The 23,734-nt window shown below is 33.5% G+C and overlaps 2 protein-coding genes across 3 annotated transcripts; one reads left to right on the top strand and one right to left on the bottom strand.

Annotated features, from left to right (window-relative positions):
• Positions 1-7,237: 7,237 nt before the first annotated feature.
• Positions 7,238-16,445, top strand: LOC131660712 (endoribonuclease Dicer homolog 3a-like). Its single transcript, XM_058930009.1, has 25 exons — positions 7,238-7,601; positions 7,756-7,936; positions 8,020-8,133; positions 8,532-8,666; positions 9,091-9,160; positions 9,455-9,519; positions 9,617-9,748; positions 9,882-10,022; positions 10,173-10,302; positions 10,398-10,503; positions 10,580-10,772; positions 10,876-11,036; positions 11,159-11,374; positions 11,470-11,741; positions 11,886-12,157; positions 12,261-12,766; positions 12,874-12,968; positions 13,189-13,415; positions 13,511-13,720; positions 13,835-14,311; positions 14,504-14,776; positions 14,892-15,224; positions 15,330-15,534; positions 15,684-15,795; positions 15,902-16,445. Exons 1-25 carry the CDS (start codon positions 7,465-7,467, stop codon positions 16,113-16,115), a joined length of 4,977 nt encoding a protein of 1,658 aa, XP_058785992.1. The 5' UTR covers positions 7,238-7,464; the 3' UTR covers positions 16,116-16,445.
• A 1,475-nt stretch (positions 16,446-17,920) lies between these two features.
• LOC131660711 (uncharacterized) lies at positions 17,921-22,473 on the bottom strand. Of its 2 annotated transcripts, none has more exons than XM_058930006.1 (11): positions 22,338-22,473; positions 21,390-21,587; positions 20,897-20,988; positions 20,259-20,361; positions 19,817-20,076; positions 19,555-19,686; positions 19,292-19,414; positions 19,015-19,143; positions 18,704-18,921; positions 18,465-18,618; positions 17,921-18,340 (listed from the first exon to the last, which is right to left on the bottom strand). In XM_058930006.1, the coding sequence occupies exons 2-11, from the start codon at positions 21,574-21,576 to the stop codon at positions 18,122-18,124; spliced, it is 1,617 nt and encodes a 538-aa protein (XP_058785989.1). In that variant the 5' UTR covers positions 21,577-21,587; positions 22,338-22,473; the 3' UTR covers positions 17,921-18,121. The 2 variants fall into 2 exon arrangements, with proteins under 2 accessions (XP_058785989.1, XP_058785990.1); XM_058930007.1 differs by having other exon boundaries at positions 21,390-21,578; positions 22,338-22,458.
• Between the last annotated feature and the right edge of the window lie 1,261 nt (positions 22,474-23,734).

The raw sequence follows: 23,734 nt of genomic DNA, 5'->3' as shown, positions 1-23,734 counted from the left end.
AAAAACACCGTTTGTAAAGTTTAAATTAAACTCAATTTTATAACAATAACAATAATTAAAAGTAATCTTAAGTACATGAATATATAATTAAAAATGATAAAAATAAATAAAATCTCATAATTAGTAAAGTTTAAATTTTTTTCATCCTCATGCCTAAAATGTTCTCAAATATATTCCATCAAATTTGATTGAAGTTGTCGATAAATTTGTTATTTGCAAATATATATTTTTTTTTTTATAGTCTTGTTGTAAGATTTAGATGAAGACTGGTAAATATTTTGGTTGTTGTGACATTGCTATTTACATTATTATAAAAGTAATCAAAATCACCTCTATATGAGTATCGTTTTTTCTATAACAATCAAGTTGTGTAATATGATGCAAACATATATGGATGGTTGAGTTGAGTGTTTTCTTGTGCTAGGCAGGGCCGGCCCAATACAAAACGAGGTCTGAGGCGAATTTTAAAACGAAATTTAATATAAAAATAATTAAATTTTATTGATTAGATTTTTAAGTTTCAAAATTATTTTCTCTTTAAACGTTGTAGTTTGTAGTGACGCAACTTCAAATCGACGATATATCACATATTCTATTTTAATATTGAAATTCAACTCATTAGAAAGTTAGACTAAAAACTCAATTTTTTTTATTAAATTCTTCTCATTCATTTTACTTAATATATTTTTTCAATCGATAGGAAAATAATCCATTCCATCTTTTATTAAGATAATGTTGATCTTAAATAAATTTTATTAATTTTAATATTAACTATTATTATTATTGATATTATTATTAATCATATGAATTTTTGGCAGTTAATGGTAAAACAATTAAGCTTAAATATTTTTACAATCAAAACTATATGTAGTGTTAAATCCATTCTTATATGTAGTGCTATTTTTGTTGATTATCTCTTTAAATTGAATGATGGCCATTCAAAAGAATTCACTGCAATAGTGCAATATCTTTCTTTCTAAAACTTAAGCTACACAGCCTCACAAGCGTAGGCAAGTTTTCAATTTTTCAATGATCGCCATTAAAAAATGTACTAATATTTTATTATTAATATTTTATTATTAATATCAAAATTAAGTATTACTAATATAAAAGTTGGAAAAATTGGAGGCCCAAGGCAGTGGCCTAGGTGGCCTACCCCTTGGGCCGGGCCTGGTGCTAGGCACGCATTGGGTCACATATAATTGCAAACTAAATTTGAATCAATACAAATGTCCGCTCTACATTCTTTCTAGTCAATTCTTGATGTTGGACAAATAGTGTTCTCTTTTCTCTTCGCGACATTGAAAAAGTCTTGACAAATGTTGCAGACTCATGATATATAGATAATTCCCTATATTATATGGAGTCTTATTGATTGTATATTGCCTTGTGGGAGTTTGTCATTCAAAAATATATTGTATTGGTTTAACATGTTAATGACATTGTTTGAATCTACATTAAAAAATGCATGTCAAATCCACGTATCTATTGTGATGTCACAACTTCAAACATGATTGTGAGTTTACCATGATTACCTAAAAAAAATTATCCTTTTTATACAACTGGACAATTTTCTATTCCTAATGCATATAATCATTTGAACCTAACATTCATGGAAAATCATGTGATTCTCTAATTTGTAAAAGATGCTCAACATCATTGTTGTTAGGCCTTCAAAAATATCTGACCCCAAATACCTTATTCAATCCTCTTACGGATCTCTCTAAGAACTCAACTGCAGTTTTTTCACCAATTTGAACATATTGGTCTACAATGTCAGCGGGGTATCCATATACCAACATACAAATAATAGTGGTATTTTTCTTCAATGGTGAAACAACCATTTTACCAGTTGGATAGACCTATGCATTCCGAACCTTCTTCTCGAAATTAAGCATTTGTGTATGTTAGATTTTTCATAAAAGTAGTCATTCAGTAATAGTATACTCCCTTCTTCACGACTCTGATATATCAATGTTATTCTCTGATATATCTACGCCCTTTTTCATTAGTGTTGTCCATAAATCCATCTTCCATTAACTCCTAAAAGAGTTTGTTGAGACCATTTGAATTGTGTTGAATCCATTAAAGTGAGAGAAGAGTGAGAGAAAAATGAAAGAACATTGAAAGAAAGATGATGGCATATATAATTATATATGAATAGCTGATGCTTTAAATAACAACTAGTATGAATAACGACTAGCTTGAGAAAAGACTAATTTGAACGACGACTAGTTTGACTAACTATCAGTTTGACTAACTACTAGTTTGAATAATGAATAGTTTGAATAACAAATATTTACTATGAATTAAAGTGGCACTAATGACTATTTTACATATACGTTGGTACATATTAAGTACTGCATAATAAAATTCATATTTTTCATTTAGCTTGTTACAAACGCCATGCATATTCAAAATTGAATGATAATCGCCATGATGATAATGTTGGGGATTCCGGAAGAGTGGAGAGCACCAATGGGACCAATGCTTCAGGATAACAATAGAGGGAGACACCACATCTCAACCCAAAACCTTAAGGTGTTAGGTAAATGGCTCCTCTCTCTTATAAATCCAACATTATACCCATTCATAGGCAATGTGGGACTTTAACCACTCACACTTGCACCCAACATTCTCCATCACAAGTGTGGGTCCCCACATCCTATAACAGAATCCTACACCGGATCCAGCTTCCGCTCCCCCACCAAGCCGAATTAGGGCTCTAATACCACTGCTGTAGAGTTCGAGAGAGTCGGGAGCACCAACGGGACCATTGCTCCAGGACCACAAGAGAGGGAGACATCACTTCTCAACCCAAAACCTTAAGGTGTTAGGTAAATGGGTCCTCTCTCTTATAAATCCAACATTACACTCATTCATAGGCAATATGGGACTTTAACCACTCACACTTGCACCCAACAGATAATGCCTCGCTTGTAGAATTTTTGTTCTTTTTGAAGAACTTTAAGATGCTCTCATCCATTTAGGTTCATATTTTAACAAGTGTCATGCTTACTTAAGATTGAATGATGCATATTTATCCTTAAAAGAAAAAGCATATGCATTTTTAACGTCCATTTTGAACAAGGCCATTTATTTGATACCAACCATATTTTAACTAGATGTGTTACTTTTCTCACGATTGTCCACGATAATGGTTATAATTAGTAGTGATTCTTAACCAAAAATTGTCTTTTTTTAAAATTAATTTTTACAATTGGATCCTTTGAAATAATGATTCATGATTGTATATGAAGTCTGTGTATCCTAATCCCTTGTGAATAGTTCTCGAATTTTAAAAAGTGGAACATCTTTCTTTTTCTTTAATGGTAATATTTTTCAAACCATCTTGAATTGAAAATTGTTAAATTTGACGTTCATACATAAACTCAATTGGTGTTTCAAGTTCATGAAGAAAAACTCTACCCATAATTATTTATTTGAGGTCTACAATAAATATTAGGATTGGTTAGTGACGGTAAAAATACAATGGAGTGTGTTGGCGGTAATAAAATTAAGAATTTTGAATATTAGAATGTGGATAATTTTGTATAGATGAAATATAGATTGTTGAAAAATATATTAACTATGATTCTTTTGATCTAATCAATAGAAATTTTGAAGTAAGAAGATAAGAATTTAAATAAAATATTATCAAATGAAGATCAATGAGATGAAATTGTGAGAGAAATTTAAAAACTAAAAGAAATTGATGACATTGTAGAAGAGGAATTGAATTTAAGAGCAAATGAAGATTATATTTTTTATAATATTTTTTTTGTTTTTGATGAGATCATCTATTTTTTTAATATATTTTCACTCTCATTAAAAAATATATAATATTTTATCAAAATTTACTCTATTCATATGCATGATTAATTTGAATTGAGAGAATTTAATTTGAATTTATATTATTATACATATAAATATTAAAATAATTATAACTATTTGTGATTGAAGAGTAGTATTAGTTTTTTTATCAAGAGAAAAATAAAAACAAGAGGAAAAGATTCAATTATTTGGTTCTTAAACACCATAGAAGCGTTACCACACCATAATCCAATTGAGAAGCAAAAATGAATTACATATTCAAAGAGTCGGCATTTGAAGCACCATATTTAGCCAATCAATTAACACATTTATTCTCTTCTCTCAAAGTATAATAAAAGGAGACCACCAACGAAAAAGAAATGAACTTCCTAATAAGAAATAGTAAAGTTGCATGGAGTGAAAGTCATTTTGCTTAGTGTCAGCAATTAAACTCAAAGTTGTCTTAGAGTTAGATTCCATGACGATAGATTTATATCCAAGACCCTAAGCCAATTAAAGACCTCTCCAAATAGCTGACATTTTCACCAATAGGTTAAAAGCTCTGCCCTAAGATCTAGAAAAACTATAAATCCAACTACCTCCATCATCTCTCAAAAGGCTTCTAAAACCAATATTCCTAGGATCACCAAAAGAAGAACCATATACTTTGACTTCAATAAAGCCTTAATGGGGGATGTAAGCAAACTTTATGAATCACATGATGCTTATTTGTTGTACCAAGAACTTGGATCATGGAGGAATGATACAATAACACACTATTCATTAAAACTCAATTATCTTCTTTCACATTCTAGAAAAATCTTCGATTCTATTTCGCTAAATCTCAAAATACAGTTACTGTTGTGTGCAATTGTGAGGTGTTAGTCTCACATTGCTTGAAAAAGTGGAGGTTGAACACTTTATAAGTGAGATGACCCATACACCTATCACCTTAAGGTTTTAGGTGAATATGTGGTGTCTCTTTCACTTGTATGTTTCTCTTGACCCGATGTGGATGCTCCCCGTGATGACCCAACAATGGTACCAGAGTCGATGGTTCAATTAAAGGATCGACTCCTTGTATCGAAAGTCTTCCTGACAATGTGATGGCCAGGAGGCGTGTCCTGTTGTTGTGCCCGCAACGACGGTACAAGCGGGAGCATAGTGGATGGACTCACATTTAAGGGGGGGATTTTTGTGTGCAAGTGTGAGGTGTTAGTCCCACATTGCTTGGAAAATGGAGGTTGAGCACTTTATTAGTGAGATGACCCATACACCTATCACCTTAAGGTTTTAGGTGAATATGTGGTGTCTCTTTCACTTGTGTGTTGCTCTTGATCCAATGTAGATGCTCCCCGTGATGACCCAACAGTTACTGTGGGCATAATGTCTACTTCACTAGTGGCATGGTGTTTAAATCAACTTTGACAGTCCTGCATGTAAAAATCATAAGCATAAGTGGGATAAAGATATCTTTATATAGACATCATTGTAGGACAATCATGAAGAGTGTGCATATCATTTTCCACAATCACACCACATATATGATAAGAAGTATTAGTGGTAAGATGTCATTAATATTTGGACACATTGGTGGCAAGACTTAGTATTATTTTTACTTAAAAGTATAATTTTTATACATTTAAATAACTAATGATAACCAAAAATCTAGAACCGCAAATATACACATAATCTCCACATTGGGTATAAGACGATATTTTAACAAATTTTTAATATAAAATAAATAAACATCTTATAAATATTATCTTCTATAATATCGATTTAATATATTAACCACAAATTAACCTATCCATATGAATGTACGAATAATTTATAAGGATGTGATATTGATGTGTGATACATATGAAAAGATAAAACAAAATGTGACAAACCCTTTCTCATTCTAAAAGCCTTTTTTTCTCCGTCTTCTCTCTAATCGCCTGCATCTCTTCTCCTTCAAATCTAAACTTCCAGTCTCTGATGTAGCCTTCGACTAGGTTCGAGAGCTGTCGGCGGTGCGCCAATGATCTTTTTGTAAACCATTTCAAGCAATGACATAGTTCTTTGACAAGGTTCAATCCAATAATAGAGGTTTTCTCATTTGTTTATTTCGTTTCTTCTCGCTAGTGGTTGATTTTCTGTGACAGTTGGTTAGATCGGTTCTTAATCGTTGTTTGAAGTGGGCAGATGGACAATTATTATCTTCGTGGTCTCTTTGGTGGTCCTTTCATTGTTCAACAAGCTCGTACGATTGAAGTAGATTGTGGTTTTGGGTTGGACCTGGATTACCATTTTGGTTTCGCTTCAAACCGATTCACATATGGTTTAGTATTGTTTGATTTTTTGTTACAGTGCTAGCTAAATCATTCATTGATTCACATTGTCTTTGTTAGTTGTTCAAATGTCTAACTGAGGTGGGTTGATTATTTCTTCTGCATCTTCGATTTTGGTATCTTTGTATGTTGGACCATAAATGATTGTGATTGTTTGGTGAAGTTTGTCAGTGAGTTATTAGTTAATGAACTCGTTATCGTATTGACGGTCGAGTTTATTTGTTGTTTTCAAAATCCGAATTTAATGTTATCATTTCACGTTTCACTTTTTTGCAATTCGGTTTCACACCCTTGTGTGAATTTGTTGAATTGTGCACGTAATGCGTGAATGCAAATTCAAATTTTCTTTATTATTTTATTTGTTCTTTACTTTTACTGGGTTAATCTTTATATACCATAGTTTATTTGAACTATTTTTTAAATTTATTTAGAGTAATGCATATTTTTTATATAAAAAAAAAGAATGATCCAGATTCTTCTCTATCCTTTTAAATTTTTTAAATATTACATCTTAAATATAATTATTTCTTCCCGAGTTCAAACCTTCATATTTATTTAGTAGAAACTATATCATAAGTCATTTAAATTTAAAAAAAAATGTGATTTATTTTTTTTTCACTTCAAATTAATCATATGTATCGTGCCAAAATGTAAACACTATTGGACTTATATTACCAAAATTCTCACGTAACAATTGAAAAAAATAATCATCAAGACAACATCTTAATTACATTATAATAACAACTATTATAATATCTAATTTACAAACCTAATATGATTTTTCTCTAAGATTATAAACAATAGTCTAACTTTGAATTTGAATAATAAAACTTTTTCCTATATATTCTCCAACCACCACAAACACAAATTTGTAAAACTAATAAAAAAATTTAAAGTCTAGTCAACAACAAAAACATTATAAACGTAAATTATTAATTTGCCACAAATAAAGAAGAAAAAAAATTATAAATGTAAACTATTAATTTGCCACAAATAAAGAAAAAAATTCAAAAATTGTGTAGGGTACACCCCTTTATAAACGCGCGGCGCAGCGTATAACTGCCCCAGTTCACTTTATTGTTACACACTTACACTATAGCATTCGTACTCTTTCGTTCTCTTCTTCACTTCACTTAGCTCTATTTGTGTTTTTTTTTCAGTTCTCTGCAATTAAAACCAATGCAATTGTACCTTTTTTTTTTAACGTTAATTCATCTTGTTCTGTTTTTTTGTGTGTAACGTGTAACCTAAGACCTCTGTGTCTGGTTTCTTTTCATAATAACTGAAAAAAAAATCAAAACTTTAAACAATTTTTCTCATGGATTCATCAAACGACGATCATAATCAGAATCAAACTAAGAATCTCAAGCGAAGTTTCGATCAATTGTACGCAAAACCCCATGTTGAAGTTTCCCCCTCTCAAGAATCTCTCGTTACAAATTTGGTTCCTAGAAGGTTTGGTTCGGTTTTTTTTTTTTTTTGCCCCTTTTTCTTCAACTAGGCCATTCATCAAATTTTGATGATTTTTGGCTAGAATGATCATAAAGATTGCATTTTTGGTTTCATGCATTTTTGGGTTTCATGTGTTTTGTGTTTTTTAATTTTACAGGGATCAGTTAGAGGCGTTTGAGATTGCAAAGAGGAGGAACACAATAGCAATCATGGATACAGGTTCAGGGAAAACACTGATAGCTATAATGCTTATTAAGGAAGTTGGTCAAGCTGTTAGGTCTAGTGGTGTCAAAAAGATTATTGTTTTCTTAGCTCCAACTGTTGTTTTGGTCAATCAGGCATGTTCTATGTTCTTTTCTTAACTCTTTGATTTCATAAACTGTTGTCTGTGTATTCATTCTTCCATCTATCTACATTGCAGCAATACAAGAATATAAAACATAATACTGATCTTCAAGTTGAGGAATACCATGGGGCTAAAGGAGTTGATACATGGAATTTCGAGAGCTGGCAGAAGGAAGTTACGGACAATGATGTATGTTTGTTTGTTACCATGCTTTTCTCTTTGTCGGAAAATTACTAAAGCTTTCTTTGTTTATCGGTGATTTTATTTTCATTGATTTGCAGTATTGACTAGTTTCTGTGTTTCATGGGTTTTAACTTGAGAGCTTATGATGAATTAGTTCTAGAATTATATTGGTTAGAAACCTTCACTGTCAGGATTTTAATATTCAGGTTTCAAGCTCAAAGTTTCCCACGTTTGCGGCATGTCTAGTACTATGCTTATAACTTTTGAAATGAAATTGGCTTTTAGTATCGGGTGTATTAAGTGATGCTAACTATATGATGGTCTAGATAAGGAATGTTAATTAATGAAACAAATGCAATGTGGTAAAGGTAAAAACACTAATGCAGATTCTTTCTGTTTTATAGGTAATGGTTATGACACCCCAGACTCTTTTGGATGCCTTAAGAAAAGCATTCTTGAGTATAGAAACGATATGCTTGATAGTTATCGATGAGTGTCATCAAGCATCAGGCAACCATCCCTATGCAAAGATAATGGTGGTGAGTGCTAGAAAACAAAATTTATTTTTTCTTGTATTTTCATTGATCATACATTATCTTTCGTCTTTCATTAAATTTTTTGTATTAGGGCCTGTTTGGTTGGAAGGAGACGGTAGAGAAGGAGGGATTATTTTAAACTTTAACTGTTTCGTTTTGTTAACTTCCTTCCAAAAGCAGGGAGATTTAGACGAGAGTGAATATTTCTTTAAATTTTGGATTTAAAACTTTTTCTTATTTAAAGTCACCTCCAATGTTACAATAGTGAAAAAATATTTACACTTCCCCTCCATCGAAATTACTCCTCTCTGCCGCACCAAACACAACACATATATAAAATCCCTCTCCTCTTCTCCCGCCGGTTCAGCCGAACAGATCCTTAGAGAATAAGTTTTCATATGACAATTTGTGTCTTCTGCTGGTGAAGGAATTTTATCACCAAGCTAATGTGAAGCCAAAGATTTTTGGGATGACAGCATCACCAATTGGTAAAAGAGGTAATTGTTTATGTGCTAACTTTGATAAAATACCACAAGCTTTGTTTCTTTACATATTGAAGCTTTTCAGCTAGTGTACTTTTCAAATAAGTTTGAACCGCAATATTTATCCCACTGGGCTAGTGAAGCTCTTTTTTTTCTATAAAAATGTTAACGGCTTTTTAATCATTGCTTCCTCTCTTACTTGAAGGATTAAAAATATGTACTTTTCATAATTCTAATGTCACTCAGAGTCTAGATTGTGAGTGTAAAAACAAGCTATATTTTATATTTTTGCATTATGTCATGAATTAGGTGTTTCTTCTACTTTGGATTGTAAGTATCAGATATCAGACCTTGAAAACCTCTTGGATTCTCGGGTAATTTTAATTTCTTGGCTTACTCAAGTTATTTTTCAAGCAATGCTCATGTGAGATTATGTTTAGCTAAAGAAGGTAAATGGTTTTGTTTATTTAGAAATATACGGTAAAAGATCGGACAGAGATGGATACATGTATCCCATCTGCAAAAGAGAGTTGTAGATACTATGACCAAGCTCGGTCCCCTGCTTTGAGTTTGAAGCCGAAAATTGAAGCCTCGTGGTCGAAGGTATTTGTGGGTTTCACAGATATGATTTATGTACATGATACATATATTAAATGTTTGCTTCTGTCACTTTTTACCCTCTCTTATTACCTTCTTATGGTAAATGATACTGACCAAAATTAATATGTTTGGACAGTGTGATGTGTTGTTATCAGATTTTAAAAGTAGCTATAAGGATATGGACGATAAATTTAAGACACTGCATCAGAGGATGTCCAATGAGCTTGCGAAGATTTTATACTGCCTCGAAGATCTTGGACTGCTGTGTGCTTGTGAGGTATTCATCGAACTTTGAGATATTATGGAAAAAATCGTGCAATAAAAAGAAAGAAAATGGGAAATTGTTCTATTTTTGCTTTTCATAATGGAACTTTAAAGCTTATCTAACATATGCATGCTCTTAATGAATCTGATTTTGTTTGTGCAGGCTGCTAAAATATGTCATCAGAAATTCTCCAAAATTTACGGAGAGTGTGAAGTTTACAGAAAAGCCAATCTTCAGTGTGTAACTGTCATTGAAGAAGTAATCCAAATAATTGAAGAATCCCTCCATCTTGGTGTGCATATAGATTTTGTTTCTCCTTTTTGGTCTTTTCGAATCTTCACCTTATTTATTTGAGATCGCTAAATTTTGTTGCTATTATTTCTGCAGCTGATGAAGTGATTTTGGATGTTGAATTTGATTTTTCAAAGGCAGTGGACATGGGATACATATCACCTAAATTATTTGAACTCATTAAACTCTTCCAATCATTTGGGTATGCAACTATGAATTCATGTAATGTTGTATTATGCATCGTAACCATCTCATAATCTATCATTTTGTGTTCGTAGAGAGCCTAGTCAGTTATTGTGCCTCATTTTTGTGGAAAGAATCATTGCGGCTAAGGTGATTGAAATATTTGTGAAAAAAGTTTCCCAGATATCTCATCTCACGGTTGCCTATGTAACTGGAAGCAATACATCAGCTGATGCACTGGCTCGTAACAGGCAGAAAGAGATAATGGATTCTTTCCGATCCGGAAAGGTATTTATTTGGTCACATACATTAGGATTTTTTTTAAATGGTTGGCTTAAGAAATCTCATAATAGATTCTTAAATGTTTTGTTTTGTTTTTTCTTAAATTTAGATCAATCTTCTATTTACTACTGATGTACTTGAGGAAGGAATCCATGTGCCAAACTGCTCGTGTGTGATACGTTTTGACCTCCCCACGACAGTTTGTAGTTATATCCAATCTCGTGGAAGATCTAGGCGTGCTAACTCCCAATTCATCTTGATGATCGAGAGGTGATTATTCTCACTGCAAGGGTTAATAACTTTTTTATGACTAGTTTAGATCACTCTCGAGCGTCAGACGTTTGTACACAAACATACATACAAATTAATTAATTATTAAACTATATCTACAGGGGAAACTTGAAGCAAAGAAATCAGCTTTTTGACATAATCAAGGGGGAGCGTTCCATGACTGATGCAGCTGCTAGCAAAGACAATGAATCTAATTTAAGGGCGTTTACAGTAAGGAAAACAGAAGCATACTATGTGGATTCTACTGGAGCATCAGTAAATTTAGATTCTAGTGTTAGTCTTGTAAATCAATATTGCGAAAAGCTCCCACGAGATAAGTAAGATTAGACCCTAGTTTTTTTGTCTAACTAGTTGAAGCATAGTGTTATGAAACAACTGATTTATGCAATTTGAATTGTATTCTATGACGTAGGTATTCCTCTCCAAAGCCCAATTTTGAGTTACTACCTGTGGAGGGAGGGTACCAGTGTAAGCTAATTTTACCACCTAATGCCGCTTTCCAAACAATAGTTGGGTCTTCAGGAAAAGACATGCGTTTGGCAAAGAGTCTTGTATGTTTAGAAGCTTGTAAGAAGCTTCATCAAATGGGCGCCTTAAATGATCATCTTGTTCCTTTCGTTGAAGATCCTGCAGAAGCAGACTTGAAAAGCAAGGAATTAAGTTCAGGTGCAGTTGCAGGCGCAGGTATAAACGTTTTGCTGATTGAATTTTATTCTTGCCGAACATGTTTTTAATTTAGGGACGTGCAAATGTTTGTTTATGTCATCCAAAGTATTATGTTACTTATGCTGATGCAATTTGATTTTGCTTTGCTTTTGGCATTTTTAGGAACCACGAAAAGAAAAGAGCTACACGGAACGACTGGAATTCGGGCATTATGTGGTTCATGGGGGGACAAACTTGATGGAGCCAAATTTCATGGGTATAAGTTTGAATTCCAATGTAATATTGTCCATGAAATTTACTCTGGATTTGTTCTTCTGGTTGAGTCAAAGCTTGACGATGACGTGGGAAGTATGGACTTAGATCTGTATTTAATCTCAAAGATGGTGAAGACTTCTGTCATTCCATGTGGGGAGGTTGACTTGGATGCTGAACAGGTACAAGAATAAGTAATTGAAGGTTTGAATTGAAATAGTATAGAGCATTAATCTGATTTTTTCTGAAGGTTAATTTGATTCTTTATTTTCTGTTGTCTTCTAGGTGGCGAAAGCAAAAAGCTTCCATGAGATTTTTTTCAATGGTTTGTTTGGGAGATTGATTCGTAAATCCGAAACAGCGAAAGGAGAAAGGGAGTTTTTACTGCAGAAAGACACAGATTTATTGTGGAATCCAAAAAACTCGTATTTGCTTCTACCACTTGAGAAGTCAAATGATATATGTCCTGGATCTTTGCAAATACACTGGTCTGCAATCAGTTCTTGTTCTTCTGCTATTGAGTTTGTAAGGCGTAAATTTTCGTTGGTTGCTGAAGATTCTGATGATACCAGTTCATCAGCTATGGAACCCGAAAGCACTAACATTTTTCACTTTGCCAATGCTGTCGCTGATGTTAGTAACATTAAAGACACGGTAGCTTTGGCGGTTCATACTGGAAAAATTTATTGTATCATTGATGTTGTTGATAACTCATCTGCTGAAAGTCCTTTTGATGGAAACAATGACAAGTCGGGAAGCAAAATAACGTTCTCTCAATATTTCAAGGAAAGGTGTGTAGTTTGTTTTATTACACTTTTCATTATTTTTTCTCTCTAACTTTTACTTCCCTGCCATTCCTGTTATGAACATAGTTGACTAAACAACTCAAGTTGACCAGGTATCGAATCACTCTAAAACATCCAGAACAGCCTTTGTTAAGGCTGAGGCAAGGTCATAATGCACATAATCTTTTTTTGAACACTCCCGAGGAAGGTTGGTTGCTCCTTCCTAACTTCCATTTTGTGTCATTGAATCATATTTTACTGACTGATTATTCACAAAGACCGACAAACTGTAATAATTAGTGACTCACCTTAAACTGACAATGGAGAAGTGATATCCAAAATCATATTTATCATGTTGTTTAAAATCGGAAATGTGTTGGCTCGTTATGTTAAAATTTTGACTATGATATTTTCTTGGAGTTTGGCAGATGCAGGGGAAAAGTCATCACAAGTTGGCCCGATAAATCCAAAGGCACCAATGCATGTTCACATGCCACCTGAGCTTCTTTGCCTTCTTGATGTTAAAAGAGACGTGTTGAAGTCAATGTACTTGCTACCGTCTCTTATGTACCGTATTGAATCTTTAATGTTATCCAGTCAGCTTAGAGCAGAGATAAATGATCATGCCGACAATTTCAAGATACCTAGCTCTCTGGTTTGTCCTATATAATTTGTTTTTGTAGAAAAGATATGCATTGATTTGTGATGTTATGATGACAATCTGTTTCGTCTCTTTTTTCTGTCTGCTAGATCCTTGAAGCACTTACAACTTTAAGATCCTGTGAAAAGTTTTCTATGGAACGTCTTGAGTTGCTAGGAGATTCTGTTTTGAAATATGCTGTCAGCTGTCATCTCTTTCTTAAATATCCTAAGAAACATGAAGGACATTTATCTGCCAAAAGACAATGGGCTGTTCGTAATTCAACCCTTCATAAACTTGGAATAGATCGCAAATTACAGGTAGTCTTTGCTATGGTTATTATTTTTTATTTCGCCACTGTCAAGGAGCATAAAACTTAAATTCTTAGTAATATAATATGTCAATGCTTATTATTTTGTCATGTTTTCTGACAGGGATATATTCGAGACTCCGCATTTGAACCACGTCGTTGGATTGCTCCTGGACAAGACTCTATACATACTGCTCCTTGTGATTGTGGGTTGGAAACCCTGGAGGTGCCTTTTGATGCAAAGTTCATTACGGAAGATCCACAAGTTGTGGTTGGGAAATTGTGTGACCGGGGTCACCGCTGGATGTGTTCAAAGACTATTGCCGACTGTGTTGAAGCTCTTATAGGAGCATACCACGTTGGTGGTGGATTGGTTGCTTCACTTCACGTGATGAAATGGCTAGGAATTGATTCGGAACTTGAACTGTCCATGGTTGAAGAAGCCATTGTTGCTGCATCTCTACATACATATAAGCCAAAAGTAAATGAGATTGCAAGCCTGGAGACAAAAATTGGATATGAATTTTCTGTCAAGGGACTCTTAGTGGAGGCAACAACACATTTATCCGAGACAGAACATGGAACTGGTTGCTGCTACGAGGTAATTGTTATGTCTCATATATTTATAATTAATCTATGTTTCATTTGACTTATATGAGTAAATCTATTGGCATTAGCATAGCACTTGTGATGTTTCACTTATGCTATATTAAGTTGTTTATCAAAATAGGGCCTTATTGAATTTGTAGCTTATTAAAATATCATACATCTTATCTTATTGATTTTCTGGCAGAGGCTTGAATTCCTCGGTGACTCAGTGTTGGACCTTCTCATCACATGGCATCTATATCAGAGTCACACTGAAATTGACCCGGGAGAGTTGACTGATTTGCGTTCTGCTTCTGTCAATAATGATAGTTTTGCACAAGCTGCTGTTAAACATAACCTTCACCCGCACCTTATGCATAGCTCAGGATTATTACAAGGCCAAATATCAGAATATGTGAAGGCCATTTCTGAATCCGAAGACAACACTGTATCACTTCCCGGGGTTAAAGCTCCCAAGGTTAGTTATGGTTATCAGGGTTAAATCGACAATTAACAACTTTAAGAATGTGGTTCAGTACAGATACTAGCACTTTTTTTTTTATAATTGTGCCATTGTTTTTGTTGTGACTCAGGCACTTGGAGATCTAGTTGAGAGTATCGCAGGGGCTATACTAATTGATACCAAACTCGACCTTGATCAAGTGTGGAAGGTTTTCAATCCTCTGTTATCTCCCATTGTTACTCCCGACAAACTTGAACTGCCTCCATTGCGTGAATTAAATCAATTATGTGACTCTCTCGGCTATTTTGTAAAAGTAAAAGTAAAGTGCGATAAGAAGGGATTCATGGACCATGTTGTGCTTAGTGTACAGCTGCCAAATGCTCTTCTGGTTCGAGACGGAAGGGGACCGAATAAAAAATCTGCAAAAGGAGATGCTGCTCATCATTTGTTGAAGGATCTTGAGGTTTTTTTTCTCTTAGGAATAGTTCTTAGATGCTAAATTTTTTTAGCGTAACTATGTTGAATTGATTTGTTAATTTTGCATGCTGCTTCTATTGTGATGCTACAGAAAAGGGGAATTTCGTATAGCTCGGCCAAGGGTAAAAGAGTAATAGATTTCAGTACTCCTGCTTGTCAAGCTGAAGAACAACCCCCACAGCCAGTAGCACATAAAAAACCGAAATTGGACAAATCTAACTTAACAGCAAAGGAATCTACTTCTGATGTCAAGCAGACTTCCAGTGATTCCTCTGATTGTAATGGTTCCGTTCCAGGTTCGCACCAACAAATATTCTTGAGTTTAATAGCAGCAAGTCTTGTTAATGTTCACGTCCGAAGAAATTTTACGATGTGCTTTTCTGTAGCGTGTTTTAATAACTACTTATATATTGACTAATTTCATTCTTGGCTTTGTGTTGTACAGTTATTTTATCGATTAATATGAAGAAGGGAGGACCACGGAGCTTACTATATGACTTGTGCAAGAGAAAGCAGTGGCCATTGCCTTCATTTGATTCAACAGAATACAAAGACAGGTGAATCCTTAACCGGTTTTAATGATATAGCGTGGTGTAGTGCTAAAAAGTATAAATATTATGTAAATATAATAATGTGAATCTGACGAGTATCGTTTTGTAACAGAACTCAATTTCAATCGGTTGAAGGCTTGGAAGGAAGCAAAGGAACAAACTGTTTTGTGTCGAAAATAACCTTGTGCATACCGGATCATGGTAATATAGAATGCAACGGAGAGGCTAGAGCTGATAAGAAGAGCTCATTTGATTCTGCTGCAGTTAATGTGCTCTATGAGCTTCAACGCCTCGGAAAAGTTAAAATCGCGGATGTTTCCCAATAATCTGATTCTCTTAGACTCACCAACTAACTGACTGAATGTTAAGGTAATCAAGTCCCTGCAACTGAGGTGATTCAATTCTCTCCAGTCGTGCTGTATTTTCAGCAGAAAAAACAAGTGCAAGAGGAGAGGAAAGATGAAGGGAAGATAGAGACTTGATGAAGTGAGAAAAATAACAGCAGAGAGATAGAGGCTGTAGGTTTAAATAGAATCAATGAGAATATTTATGAATTTTATCAGATAAGTTGTTGTATAATCTGATGATATTCGTGTTACAATATATTCTAAAATATACATGGTTATAATTATAATGTATATTTTAGTTTTTGAGTATGATGTTTCCATTTATTTGTATGGTGTGTTACATTTGGTTTTGGTTGAAAAACTATCTCAATCTAATTGAATCAGCTCTGCAACATGATTTTATAGCTAAACCTGCTAGTTTGTTTTATTGGATGTGTATACTTCAGCTGAAAAATGTTCTTGAATTAAACAAACTAGTAGGTTCTTTATTGTGCATATGAGAAACAAACTAGTAGGTTTAAAAAAACAGGTTTAAACTTGAGTTGCTTTAGAACAGGTTCATTATAACAGTAAAAAAAACATTGTAATAAGGAAGAAAAATTGAATCTTGAGTTGCTTTAGAACAGGTTCATTATTGTTATTCCTCCTCTTCTTTTTGAAGATGATACTGACAAATTATGGTGAGGTGATAATAGAAATCATGAGTTTTATATTGGTATATCATTTGAAATATAAATATATTTCTTCATATTTGATTGTTGTTGATACAAATATAGTCTAGAATACTGTTTGGAAGTGGAAATGCTCCTATCCAATTCAAACTTCCATTTGACTTATGTTAATGACAAATTTTTGACAAACTATAGGTGCCTCAGGTGGAACCCAACAATCTCTCCTGATTGTAATTGGTATATAGACACTAGTTCATGTACTTTGAAATTTTCCTTTATGCAACAGAAGTATGAACTAGATTGGTTCATTTTAACAAAATAACTCAATTTTATTTTTCTTGCAGGAATTGAATTTATTACAATTTAAAAAAAATATTGCTAATTTTCACAAAGTACAATGTAAGTTTGTGTTTATGATCTCTTGTTGGTAATTGTAGATGTTGAAGAACAAATCGATTTTTGAAGTGTTCTTTCAGTGACTTGACAATCCAGCAGAAACAACCATGCATGTGGTAAAGGAGATTGAGAATGCCAACCAAGTGGAGAACAACAATAGGTTCTTAAAATCAAAGATCAAACATGTTCATTGGAGACTTGGAGTCACCTAGATAACAGTTAGATTTAGCTCAATTGAGTTGGTACTTAAAAAAAGTCTACTTTCAATGCCGAATCTGGAGGCATATTTAGAGATTCCTTAAAAAATTGGGTGAGAGACTGTGCAAAAAATTAGTTTGTGTGATATTTTTGAGTTTTCACATGGTTTGGATTGAGGGAATTAGTGAGGGTGCAATTAGATTGCTCAAGTATTCTATTTCTATGGTAAAAACTAAACCCCTCACTCTCTTATACATGTAAAAACTTCATAGGTCAAGTATTCTATTTCTATGCTTTCTTGTATAAATCATTTGTAACCAATAAGATTGCTCAAAACAAAGATTGACATTTGTTACGAAAAGCATGAAAATCGTAATAACGAAAAATCATTAGTTCAAGTGGTTTACAACTCCTCGTAAAAAAAAATGATTTACAACTTGAACTAGTTTCTGTCAATTTTGTGTAAACTTCAGCATAAAAATGAAAATTAAAAAACCTTTTTAAGACTTGGGTTAGTAGTTGATTTTCAAGTATCCATCTTTTAATAGATAACTTTTTTAAAACTTGGGCTCTAAGTTACAGCTTTTCCTATTTCACCAATCTTCCATTTCTTGTATTCACAGTTCCCATTTTGGGCACCCTATTCTTCCATTAATGTTACAAATACAACTCTGGTAAAATACAGATGCTAAAAACTCAACTTGTGACTTTTAATGTACCTTACGCCCTAAGTAATAACTCATACACATTGGAGTTGTTGTCTCCACTTACACGCTTCAACATTTCAAAACTTGTGCGGCTTCCCAAAAACTCAGTTCGTTTGAACATCGCATATCCACGCTCTGCTGTTTCCTTACTTGAGTACACTGATCGAAGCTTATCCGCGTGTCTTGAATCTGTATGAATCGCCACTTCTATTTCTTGGCTTGACATGTTCTCCTATCACACAGATCACCCCACCCATTAGCTCATTAGTGGCAGTTCTTGATGAATGAGAGGCACATAAACAATGTAAACCGCATTATAAGAAAATGTAGATAAGCCCTGCAAATTTTCCTTGTACCTGATAAAATGCATGTATATGATCCAACACCTGAAGACATGTAAAACCGTTATTGTTGAAAAATGTCCTTGAGGAAGGGCCGATCTCGGAAAACCGGTCGACTGGGAAGAGTATGGTGAGAAAATGATTTTTAAATACCAACTCAGATTTCTCACTGCAAAAAGCCACAAATGAGATAATTATAAGTCATACTGACTAAATCAGGAAAATAATCTTTCGGCTATAGAATTGATAACAACCTTTCTGTTAGAGGACGTGTGGAGTTTGAAAATGATGCGTCTGAATCCTTTGCATCCCCTTTTGCATCAAAAAATATTGAAGTATGATTATCATTAGGATCTTCAGCGCTGAAAGAGTCTGTATAAATAGTAGCAGATGAAGTTGCCTCTGATATTGACCAACAGATAGAATCCAGAAGGTTGTTTGGTGTTATCGGCCGGATTGGGGTCTGACATGTCTGCAATTTCATGTTGAAGATTATCATGGAAAACAAACTAAAGAGGGGAGAATGATTGTGCTTGAAATTAAATTTTACAACCTTAAGACTGACCTGCATTCGCCGACCACGGCGACTTCTAACACCATTTTTTGCCGAATTTACAATTTGTTGTCTTTCTTCGTAACTAACATCACTTTTACTGCCTAGATGATCGTCATGGACTTGTTGCTTTACTACTTCCTGTTATTATGTCAACAAAATTCATATCACAATTCCAGTAAAAAGGGGGGAAGTCTAGGGCTTTAACACCTTCTAACAATGTTTAGCAAATGAAATGCAATAGAGAAAAATGAATTTGAAATTGTAAAGGAATGTAATGAGAAATTACCTTCTCTGAAAGGCCATTATGAACGTCTTCGAGCATCAAGCCAACTTGTCTAGCCAAATCAACAGACATGTTAACAAGCCTTTGCATTTGTTTCTCCTTAGCTGTTTTGAGAATCCACAGTGGCTGAGACATATCATATATAAAAAAGACATCATTGTGATATAAATAATACTATTAACTTTCGTGAGTCCAAAAGTTGCATGTCTCCAAAGGTTATTTTCAATGTTTAGATAAACATTAAATTACAATGTAGAAGCACTCACTGTAATGAGGTTACTAGAGTATCCGAGATATCTTTGAATGGATGTCCCTTCAGTCACTACATGACTAACATTGCAACCAACAAACCATTGGTCCACCAAACTAGCACCTTCTCTTGAGGCCGACTCGACAACCTATTGAATATGTAAAGCATCTAAATGTGTCAGCTAAGAACACTCGAATCATACACTAACCTAACTGAAACAGAGGAAACATACTGTTACAAAATGCTAGATATTTATTGTTAGTTCACATGAATTTTACCTTGTTCCGCAATTCGGATGAAACGTGTGGATCAACATAGATGGAGCAACCAGACAAAGTTGAGTCTAAACTTCTGGTAGACTCTTCTTTATCAGAGAATCTTAGATATTCTTCAGCACAATGAGAATGTTTTGTTTCATGGATTCTTGCAGGAAGACAATTTCCAGTATTTGTATACCTTCGAAGCAATCTAAAATCATCCAAGTGCATATCGTTATCTCCATAGCTCTTCAGACTATAAAGTGATTCAGTCAACCTTACTGTCGCAGACAAAAAGAAAATGCATTCAGATCCTAACAATAACTAATATCACCATAAACTATGTCAGGTTACCGTATTATGCATGACTTCATAGCACAACATCTAAATTACAACTACCAACAAAGATAACCAAAATAATAATAAAATTAAATGTAAATAGAAATTAAATGAACTCAATTACCATTTTTCTTGACGCTATCTACAAACCAACCCAGTGTGACAACAAAGAGACCATTTTTTGCTCCATGCTTCAGCGCATGCTCAAATTTGCATCCACCAAAATTGTGCTAAATGTTAAAGATTTCATGATGACACTGAACCAACTAACACAAACGTACTACAGAAATATCCATGATGTGGAAAGTGGATGGAAAACAACAATCATGGTAATGATTCTTGAGTGATCCACTGAGTATAAAATAATAATATATTCATTAACACAGCACAAACAAATATAGATAAAGCAATGGTGTCAATTGCGGATCAAAGAAAATAATGGTTTGTTCAAATTCCGCTATGCAGTTGTGCTATAGCGCAGTTAGCTCATAATATTTTTTACTAAATAGCGTATCACAGAAAATAGTTATTTGTTCAAAATCCGCTATGCGATAGCGCTATAGTGCTGCTATAGCCACTGTTAAACAATACTGTGGGACAGAAATTTTTTCTCTCCCACAAACAAGAAAGTCAAGAAAACAATTTCCAGGATTTGGCCGATTTTTTTCCAGCGTACATGACAGTATATGAAAATCACAACTTCCTATTACAGCATCTTGCTTCTGGTATTTTTATGTAGGAAAGTTTAGAAGAAAAGGATATCTGAACCACCAAATGAGTACATTGAGGATGCAGATTGGGGCTATACTGGCCACCTAATCTCTCTGTAGCCTCCTTGACCTGATTCCTTGCTTCTGCCAAAACACCAATTCAAAGAATAACAACATCATGGTATGAATATCTCTTATAAGTTTGATATCTCTAAATAAATACACCTTTTCAACCTCTAGCATATGAACATTTTATTATTAGTAGAAAACAATGCAAAACAGAAGAGGTAGAGAAAGCTAGATTTCATAAAATATATATACTAAATTACTAATTACTATCAACAAAATAGATAATGCAAAGAAAAACACTTTCGTTTTTCAACTCCTTCTTCAACTTTCTTAGTCTTTATCACAAAATGAAAAACAAACCAAACAATATGGTTGGTTCACTATTTCAAAAAGAAAAGGCTTGAAAGAACTTTTAGAGTTTAACCAATGACTTGGAAGTCAAATAAGATAAATATGTATATGAAATGAATCCACACCTTTAGATAAGCCAGTTACGCATATAACAAGACCAGCAAAAGGAGCAGTCGATGACACTTGCGGAGACAATGAAATAGGAGACATTTGATCCAATGGCGGAAGACCTCTGATTGAAGTAAACGAAGACGAAAACAACCTTGAACACCCTTTACCACTCACAATCTCAACTCTACCCTCACCACCCATAACTGCCACAACTAAACAGTCAACAATTTTTTACTAAGCAACAGTTTTAAAGAAAACCTATTTGTTCATCAATCATCACCAACCAAGCAGTTAAAAATCCATAAAACACATATACATAAAAGAACTCCTCATTAACAAAAAAACAGTTTCTGATATTTCATAAATGAGCAATAACAATATACAATGATGTCAATGAATAAAAACAAATGAACCCAATTGACAGTTGTGAAAATTGAGATGAATGAAAGGGGAAAGTTGGAATCTTGAGTAAAGGGGTAATAAAAATTGCAGACAAAAAATGGATTTTGAAGATGGAAAAACTGTGGAACTTGTTTGTTTTGTAGTGTACAGAAGAAGAGGACGATAAGAAAAGGGAATTTTTTTGAATATAGTGCTGAGTGGTCAGACGAAGAGTCACAATCAAAGTTTCAATCTTTCTTTTTTCTGTGTGTAATGTACGCCAAAGAAAGTGTGTGATTCCATTTTGGTACTAAAATTGAATTTAAAAAAAAAAAACTGCTTTTCGAAAATTGGAACAGCATGTGAATTGTGATAAGAAAGAGCTTTTACAGAGAAAAAAGAAAGTGAGTCAAAGTTAATGAGTGATAACGGGAACCGCGTTAGTTAACCTAATTGAAGTTGAAATGTAACGGAAAGTGGCAGAGAGAGAGTGTGAAAAGTTGGGAAATTGAGGATTCTTAAAGTGAGGGTAAAGGGGAAGATGCGTGAATTGTGAGAGAGTGGGAGTGAATGGAGGTTACCTGAGAGGTGGTGGTGGTGAAACCATGACGGTGGCGCTCTGGATCATGCTCGTCGGAGATGGTTTTCTGAGAAAAATAATGGCACGGTGAAGCTTGATTTCAAATTGAATCCATGCCATCGACATTTTTATTTTTAAATATTTTTTATGCTATTTTGATATTTTATTTAATACATATACGAGTGTTTATTTATAGGATTAATTGAATTATTGGTTAAATATCATCTTTGGTAATTCAAGTTTATGTTAATCTCTTAATTTAAAAAAAAAAAACAATTTAGGCTGTGTTTGAATTTCAACAAATGAACGAAACAGGATAGATGGAATGAAATACAACGGAATCAAGTGAAATGAAGATTTCATTTTATTGTTTGACTATATTTGTGATGGAGCAAGACAAATTTGTCATTTCGTCCAAATCGAAGTGAAAGAAATATGGTAAGTAATTGAATTGAATTCATATTGCTATGCTCAATCCAATTTTAATTGATCCAAACAATAAAACCTCATTCCATTCATTCCATTTCGTTTCATTTTGTCACTTTTCATCAATCCAAATATACTCTAGAGATAGAGCAACCATATTCAAAGAATCCAATTTGGTTCTTTAAATAGATCATACTAATTTTTTTTATAATTTTATATTTTTTTAATTAATTAAACAACTAATCAATATTTTTTAAACATCCGCACGACTAATAAAAACTCTAAAATTGATCTAACAAAATACTACAATACACTTTATATTTAGTAGTATATAATTTTTAATCCAATTTAGGTGAAAGAAATGTTCCTTATCGTGAGAATGTTACCAAATTAATGAACGATGTTGCACAGTCAAATATCCAAAGAATTCTAACATAGTTGTTTTTGGAACAGAATGAACAACAGTCAACAAGAAATTGCTGATATTAATGCTCTTATTTCTTCAAACTGTGTCATGCTTGTCCTTTCTGCTTGCTCTGTTAGTCAAAGTTAGATCCAATGGCCTCGTAATGTCCACGTGGCACTGATGTAGAGATTAAATTAAAAAACACATCTGATTAAAGGAAAAGGATCAAATCATGTTATACTATTTGCATTTTCCCATTCAAAAAATTCTAAGACACAAAAAGGCTCATGGAGAAGACGATGAAGACGATGGAGAACACGAGTGTGTATGTATAATTGAAGGTAAGAAAACCAATTTCTTGAGAATATGACTGTGTAGACGCATTTGAAGTTGTAGATTTCACAACGGTTAGTAATTTCTAGCCACTGTCTAATTTAGCTTTTACAAATTTTTCCTATATTTGCTTTAGGATTTAGAGTTTTTTTTTGCTTTCATCTCTTTTCTGTTTTAGGGGTTTTTAGTGTTTATATGTTTTTTATTTTAGGTTTTAGGACTCTTGCATTGCT

This window comes from Vicia villosa, linkage group LG3 (genome assembly GCF_029867415.1).
Source record: "Vicia villosa cultivar HV-30 ecotype Madison, WI linkage group LG3, Vvil1.0, whole genome shotgun sequence".
Lineage (NCBI taxonomy): Eukaryota > Viridiplantae > Streptophyta > Magnoliopsida > Fabales > Fabaceae > Vicia > Vicia villosa.
The sequence above is the reverse complement of the archived record's forward strand: the minus strand, read 5'-3'. Positions and strand labels throughout refer to the sequence as shown.